The sequence below is a fragment of the Sardina pilchardus genome, chromosome 2 (genome assembly GCF_963854185.1).
Source record: "Sardina pilchardus chromosome 2, fSarPil1.1, whole genome shotgun sequence".
NCBI classification, from domain to species: Eukaryota; Metazoa; Chordata; class Actinopteri; order Clupeiformes; family Clupeidae; genus Sardina; species Sardina pilchardus.
The window spans coordinates 14,318,277-14,325,776 of NC_084995.1; the positions used below are offsets into that span (position 1 = coordinate 14,318,277).

General features: G+C 50.5%; 1 protein-coding gene across 1 annotated transcript in view; it reads right to left on the reverse strand.

Annotated features, from left to right (window-relative positions):
* The window catches only part of cdh7a (cadherin 7a), a 48,574-nt gene that overhangs the window by 8,281 nt on the left and 32,793 nt on the right, over positions 1 to 7,500 (reverse strand). The window contains exons 9-10 of the mRNA XM_062554335.1: positions 2,120 to 2,237; positions 881 to 1,132 (exon numbers count right to left, since the gene is read on the reverse strand). Of these exons, the coding sequence (XP_062410319.1) occupies positions 881 to 1,132; positions 2,120 to 2,237 (370 nt within the window). The remainder of the gene's footprint in view (positions 1 to 880; positions 1,133 to 2,119; positions 2,238 to 7,500) is intronic.

A 7,500-nucleotide genomic window follows, 5' to 3' on the forward strand; every position in this document is an offset into this window, starting at 1 on the left:
ACCAACACACTGAAATGAAGGCAGAAATTCCTGTGGGGTGTTTGGGGACCCTGGAGAAGGGAGCGGCTGTGTGTCTTACCAAGCAGGGTGTGTGGGGTGTGTGTGGGTTCTCACCCAGCAGGGTGTGTGGGGTGTGTGTGGGTTCTCACCCAGCAGGGTGTGTGGGGTGTGTGTGGGGGCCCTGGAAAAGGCAGGAGCATGTCTTACACAGGGGTGTGTGTGTGTGTATCTTACCCAGCAGGGTGAGGATGCAGGCCAGGATGGTAAGTGGTATGTGTGTGGTGTGTGTGTGTGTGTGTCTTACCCTGCAGGGTGAGGATGCAGGCCAGGATGGTGTGTGTGTGTGTGTGTGTGGTGTGTGGTGTGTGGTGTGTGGTGTGTGGTGTGTGGTGTGTGGTGTGTGTGTGTGTGTGTCTTACCCAGCAGCGTGAGGATGCAGGCGAGGATGGTGTGTGTGGTGTGTGGTGTGTGTGTGTGTGTGTGCGTGTGTGTGTGCGTGTCTTACCCAGCAGCGTGAGGATGCAGGCGAGGATGGTGTGTGTGCTGTGTGTGCGTGTGTGTGTGTGCTGTGTGTGCGTGTGTGTGTGTGCGTGTCTTACCCAGCAGGGTGAGGATGCAGGCCAGGATGGTGTGTGTGTGTGTGTGGTGTGTGTGTGTGTGTGTGTCTTACCCTGCAGCGTGAGGATGCAGGCGAGGATGGTGTGTAAGTGTGTGTGTGGTGTGTGTGTGTGTGTGGTGTGTGTGTGTGTGCATGTGCGTGTCTTACCCAGCAGCGTGAGGATGCAGGCGAGGATGGTGTGTGTGTGTGTGTGTGGTGTGTGTGTGTGTGCTGTGTGTGTGTGTGTGTGTGTGTGTGCGCGTGTGTGTGTGCGTGTCTTACCCAGCAGCGTGAGGATGCAGGCGAGGATGGCGATGAGGGCCCCGGTGCTGAGTCCCGCCGCCAGCATGGAGGCCTCTGCGCCGCAGGACTGGGGCGAGCCGTCGCCGTCGCACTCGCACACGCGGATGGACAGCGTGTTGGTGCTGCTCAGCGCCGGCGTCCCGCTGTCCACGATCAGCACCGGCAGCCGGTACAGCGACTGCTGCCGCCGCTGGAAACCCGCACGCTTGGTCAAGATGGACGCTGTGTTGTCTGCAAACGAGGAGGGGGGTGGAGAGGGGGGTGGAGAGGGGGGAGGTCAGTAAGTGATTAGCCGGCTAAGAAATGGATGGTCATTTAAATGTGGGCCTACAACATCATAGCTCAAACGGGTGACAGTAATTTCTATGTTCTCCCGTTCTCCAGGCGGAGACGAGTAGGGGGTTGGTTGTTTGACTGGCTCAGCTGTTGGAGTCGGGGATCATTAGCGATTCTCTTTGGGGAGGCTAGCGGACCGTGCTGTCTGAGGAGCCGGGCCGGGGCAGCAGGGACGACGCAGTGGGCTAGCGGGACAGCTTAATGCCCACATTTTGATGATGAATCTTGTCGCAGTCTCACAGACCTGAACCCGATCCCAGTGCGTCTCTTTTCTTTTTTTTCTGTCTGTGGATGTGATCATGGGAAACTGGGGGAAGCGAGTCTGGCTGCGGTTTGATGCAGTGTGGTGGTTAACACGTAACCTTTCAGATATTTTAAGGGCCGAGACACACACTTCATTAGACGGCAGTGTGTGGCGACACGAAACCCCAAAAAACAGGATGTGGGAGAACAAAATGTGCCCCTTCAGAATAAGAAAAAAGCACTCGACTTGTATCGACCAAGCCCTGCAATACAACTATCTGAACCATACAGCTGTAACTATACAAACTGTGTCTGAAATGCACTCAATGCCAATGCTATACGTTCTACTGGGGAAAATAGATGGAACAGATGGATTACAAATATGATAACCACATCAGTTCAGTTGATGGTCTCCCCCGCCATCTCCACCCCCCCCCAAAACAACAATAGTACTCATCTTTCATAATTTCAAAACCTTTCATGCTTCCCACCCCCCCGACTACACAACCCCTTCAAAATGATCATGACCTCATCATCCAATAAGGCCTTTTATATAGATACGGTGTTCGGTATACGGCATACGTCATCCGCTATACGGTGTACAGTGAGTGTGTAAAGAAGTGCGGCGCCGTAAATAACCTTTATTATCTCTCAAGGTGAAGTTCATGTTGCCCACAGCCTCGGCGGCGAGGGAGAAGAAGAATCGGTGGCCACTGGGCGGCTCGTCTCGATCCACGGCGCTTATGGTCTCAATCACCTGCGGGGGGAAACCTGTTATTAGACTCACACGCCAGACTTTTGAGAGCCGCATTAATATTTTGTTGATTGAATCATTATCTAAACAATCCATCTGGCAATAAGAACTGAAAAGCTCATAGGCTGAGATTGCGGCGAGGGCTGGAGGAGAAATCGATAGCTATAGAAGCACAAACAGAGTGGGCCTGGACCTGTTATGAGCTGCAGGAATGCACACACGCACGCACACCAGCAAGCTCAGGTCAAATCATGTTGATATCTCAATAGAACACATATTTCTCACAATATAGTTTGCAGTACATCACTATTAAGAGGACGTACAGGATTTTGGATTTTCACCACATATTCAAGAGCGAGAGAGAGAGAGAGAGAGAGAGAGAGAGAGAGAGAGAGAGAGAGAGAGAGAGAGAGCGAGAGAGAGAGAGAGAGAGAGAGAGAGAGAGAGATACTGTATACACGGGGGGAGAGAGAGAGAACATCCAAAAAGTGCTATGTTTTAAAGATGATAATCTGGGGTGGCCCATCAGGTTGTGCTCTAAGAAGATTCCCTTGACACTGCGGTGGTCTAATCTGTTGGCTTTGGCGAGGTTAAATACTGTGTGCCGAGCCACCCCCCTGTGTCCAGCTGCAGTCAGCACAAACTCAATCTGTGAGGAAATCTCCTCAAACCCGCTCCACGGGACCAGCGGGGAGAGGGGGGCTCCAATAAATAGACTCACCCAAACACCCTTTTGCTTTCAGCCGCTCCATTAAAGGGAGACGGGCTTAGCATTTTATTTATTTGGCCAATGATTCAGGTTTAATCTCTTATTTTCACTGTAAGTGATCACTTGGCAAAGGCAGGGGGGGGTGATGGGTGGCATTTTTATCTGTAAATATATCTTAATCATGAATGAGATTCTAACTGAAAATGAGTTTTTGCGGTCTTCTGGCGCAACATATATAATTTGAAATGCTTGACTTCTCCATTAATGCACACGCTGTGATGAAATCAAATATGTATGAGCTCACAGTGCTGGTGCTTATGGTAAAAGACTTGAATGGTCATGGTCCATTGTGAAATCAAGTGAAAGTGGACGAATTAAAGGTGAAATGTGTTTGCAAAATAAGGAGGAGGAATATACGGCATAGGGAGGACTGTCCTTCAATGTCAACTAACTGAGAGAGGATTGCTTTTGACACAAAACATTTCACATTTTGAACACCTTTCCGAAGGACTCAGGCACCAAAGTGGCCAATGAATAATTCAGGAGGTAAAACCAATAATTATTAATGAAATGAATCATACATTGAGTTCCAGTGATGCCATGATTATGTTAAAATGAAATCCTAAACAAGCCCTATATTGCAATATATAATTCATATTCATTAATAAGTCATCTGATTGAGTGGACTAATGAATGCTAGCTAGGTTACAGGAACTCTGTGATCAGACACTGTAGAGACAGAATAAGGATAGAAAGAAAAGATAGAGAAAGAGAAAGAGAGAGCGAGGAAGGAGAAAGATACAGAGAAAGAGAGAGAGGAAGAGACAGAGGGAAAGAGAGAGAGAGAGAGAGAGAGAGAGATGTTGTTGAGCAGCTTTTGGGCTTGCTGGAGATTGAGTATCGTCATTCATGTGACTGCCCATGCTCTAGCCGCGGGGCAAATCTTTAACCCCATGCCGCGGCCGTTTCAGGGCAAATCTTTAACCCCATGCCGCGGCGGTCTCAGGAGGCTGTCCAGCCTGGCGGAGACTAATGCTCCGACCTGACAGGCAGAGATGACCACATTATCGCCGTCCGTCAGCGGCGCGCCGCGGCTCAGCCCGCCGAGGAGGGCCGTCTCCTCTGGCCAGAGGCGTGATGACATAAGCTTTCCCCTAATTACAAACGCCCAGCGCAGCGCAGCACATGTAAACACACGCGGAAACACACACGGAAATAAATGTATTTTTTTAAATCTCCATGGCGACACGGGGAGGAGAGAGAGAGAGAGAGTGAGCGAGAGAAAAGAGGGAGAGAAGGAAGGCAGAGAAGGAACTGAAGGGATCTTTTCACATGAGACAAAGTACCCTGGAAGCACAGATGTTGCTCTGACTTATTTAGTGATGTATCGCGCTGTCAGCCAGCAGACACTGTTATAAGTCTCCCAATGACACTGGAGACAAAGGGGGGAGAGGTGGCTGAAGGGCGCCGGGGTGAGAGCCCACAGCTAAAAACACGCTCAGAGCCCAGGCAGAAGCAGGGCAAGGGCCCAGCCCATTAGAGTGGACTTGTTTGCTGGGGATCCGGGGAGCGCTCTCGCACATCTTGCCATCTGTTTCCAACTCCGTCCACCAGGGGGGTTCTACCTGTCTGCTCTCGGTTCATTCAGCGCCTTAGTTGTTGTTGTTACACACACCGTCTCGTGAAACATCTGCGGCGTGCCGCAGAGGTGTGTGCGGTCAGGGGAATGTTTACCAGCGCATCCTTTGTTTTTTGTGTAAAACACACTGTGAGATTTGAGAGCAAAAGTGATTTAACACGTTTCGCATTATGCAAAAAAAAACAGTTGTCTCTGAGAACACGCACATTTACAAAAGCGGCAAGAATAAGGCAGCAAAGTGCTGATAAAAGCTCTGACAAAAAAAAATTGCAATACTGTAGCTTCATTTTGTGTTCCCTTCCCAAAACACCGACTAGAGAAAATATCAAGAAACATCCCTTTGTTGGGAGTACGTCTCCTGAGGACATGTAACCCCCGAGAGTCGACACAAAGCAACACATGACACAACAAACAACCAAACAGGAGCAAATGCAGCAGAGACTGTTCTCAGGGATAAGTGATGTCCCATTATCTTCCGAGGCTGGGTGGCAATCACTTTCTCTTGAAGCAAAAACGCTCGCCTCGCGCAACGAGTGTGGGCCATTCCACAGAAACCCACAGAAATACACAGAGCTGATAAACCTGAGAATACGGACACCTCCCGCTTGACTCCAAAACGCCCCTCTGATTGTAGCAAGAAAGACAGAGAAAAACTGTGAAGTGCTGTGCCGTACACATATGCTAGCTCATCATCACAGTGAGAGTACAGTCTTTCATGCTCCACACCGAGAGGCATTGTCACCAGGCTGCTGCTCGGAGCTACCCCTTGGTCAAAGATATCAGAGCCCCACTCACGCAAGGCAGAGGACTGTAAGTGATATGGAGGGGAAAAAAAACATCCAGCCATTTTCATTTCTCCGGCAGACAGACAGGCAGGAGACACCTAGGGTCTGCTGGGCTCCGGGGAGATGGGCAAGTCATTTAGCCCAGTAATATGAAAGAGAGTGTTTTTTGAAAGTTAGAATGACGGAGTGCCGGGAGGGACAAAAAGCACATAGACCGGCTTCCCGAGAGGGATGTGTGTGTGTGTGTGTGTGTCTGTGTGTGTGTGTGTGTTTGCATCTGTGCGTGTGTGTCTGTGTTGCTTTCAAAGGCAAAGCGATAGTGTCTGTGAGACAAGCCCGCGAGCACTTCCCTCACACATTACACGAGTGTAGACGGAGAAAGCGAGAGTGAGAACGAGAGAGAGAGAGAGAGAGAGAGAGAGAGCGAGAGACAGAGGGAGAGAACAAACATCAGTCTCTGTGCGACTTTGGAATGTCAGAGCTTTAGCCTAATTGCTGTAACACAAACACTGTCGCACCAACGGGGGAGAGCGAAAGCCTGAATCTGTGCTTCCTTTTCCCCCATGTCCCCTCGCGCGCGTTTGCCTTTCACTTGAGGACGCCGATGGGAGGAGCGGATTGTCTAAAAGCCCTCGTTAGAGCCGCTATCACGCGGCTCTCTCAATCAGCGCAACAATCAACTCTGCTTTTCTTACTAGATTGACACAGTAATCCAATTACCCACGGACGCTGTGGGCCCTCGTCTGCACAGACAGAAGAGCAACACGTCAACCTGCAGAAGAAATCAAATACTCCTGAGACCCCGGAGTCCTCGGAGGAGCGGAATAGCCACGCTCTGGCCGAGAGAGAGAGAGAGAGAGAGATAGAGAGAGAGAGGTCCTTGCAGAATAGCCTGGCCCTGGCAGAGAGAGAAAGAGGTCTTTGCAGAATAGTCTAGCTCTGAACGAGAGAGAGAGAGGTCTTTGCAGAATAGTCTGGCCCTGGCAGAGAGAAAAAGAGGTCTTTGCAGAATAGCCTAGCTCTGAACGAGAGAGAGAGAGGTCTTTGCAGAATAGCCTGGCTCTAGCCGAGAGAGAGAGAGAGGTCTTTGCAGCGTGACCAATGGCCGTATCATTTAGCATTGCATAAATGTAAATGTGATTCAAGCAAAGGTCAATAGCCTGTGCAGTCCATCAGACACCATCTCCTGCCAGCGCCAATGGCTTTTATTAGACTCATTAGAGAGAGGCCGAGGGTTTAACACCTTGTCTGCTCGTGTTGTAATTGAAGCTATTCATCGGTGAGTAATGCCATTATATTTTTAACCACTGTGACTGCACGGTTATACGCTCCTATTAGCTCGACTGGAGGTTTCGGGCAGAAGAGCATTTTTTTTTTTAAATACAAGAGCCTCTCTCTCTCTCTCGCGTAGTATTTGAAACGGCGGACGCACTGAACGTGGTCGAATGGGCTTCTGTGCTGAGCTGCGGAGATGTGGCGTGCGTCTCTTTTTAAAGGAGGGTGAATGTTTGTGTGCGCGGTGCGGAGCGGAGCGGTGCGGAGCTGGGCGGTGTGGCGCGGTGGTCTTGGCCACCACAGCAGGCCTCTGGCCCCTGCCCCATCTGCCACCGCTCTCCAACAAACCAATTTCATGCCACAGTCACCTTCATCCCATTTGAATTGATGTGGAGTGTTTTCCACGCCAGCGCGCCCTCCCCGTTTTTTGATCCTCTGATTGGAATGGCCTGCCGCTGAAAGCCATGTGTGGCCCCTTTTCACCCGCTGGCTGGTGATCGGCCATTGTGGCCCGGCGACGCGCCCCCTGCGAGGACTGCGGCGCTCCCAGCCCGAGTGTGGAGCATGTATAGCTCTCTCCGCGGGTCACTGCTGTTCAAATCCGCGGCCCATTCAAAGCGTTCCCGACTCTCCCTCACTAGCACGGAAACGCTGTCGTTCTGCAGGTACACTATTGTATGGTGGGACAATGGACCAGCATGTTGTGGTGTCCGTCTGGGAGGGATTTCTTCATCTATTTTTCAAGCAGTTGTGGGAAATTGCAATAAAAAAAAAAAGGTTTGTTCCACAGAGTGAGCAGCTACTTGTCAGGAGAGATGATGGACATGAATCCCTTCAAGGCCACTTATTTGTGTGAGC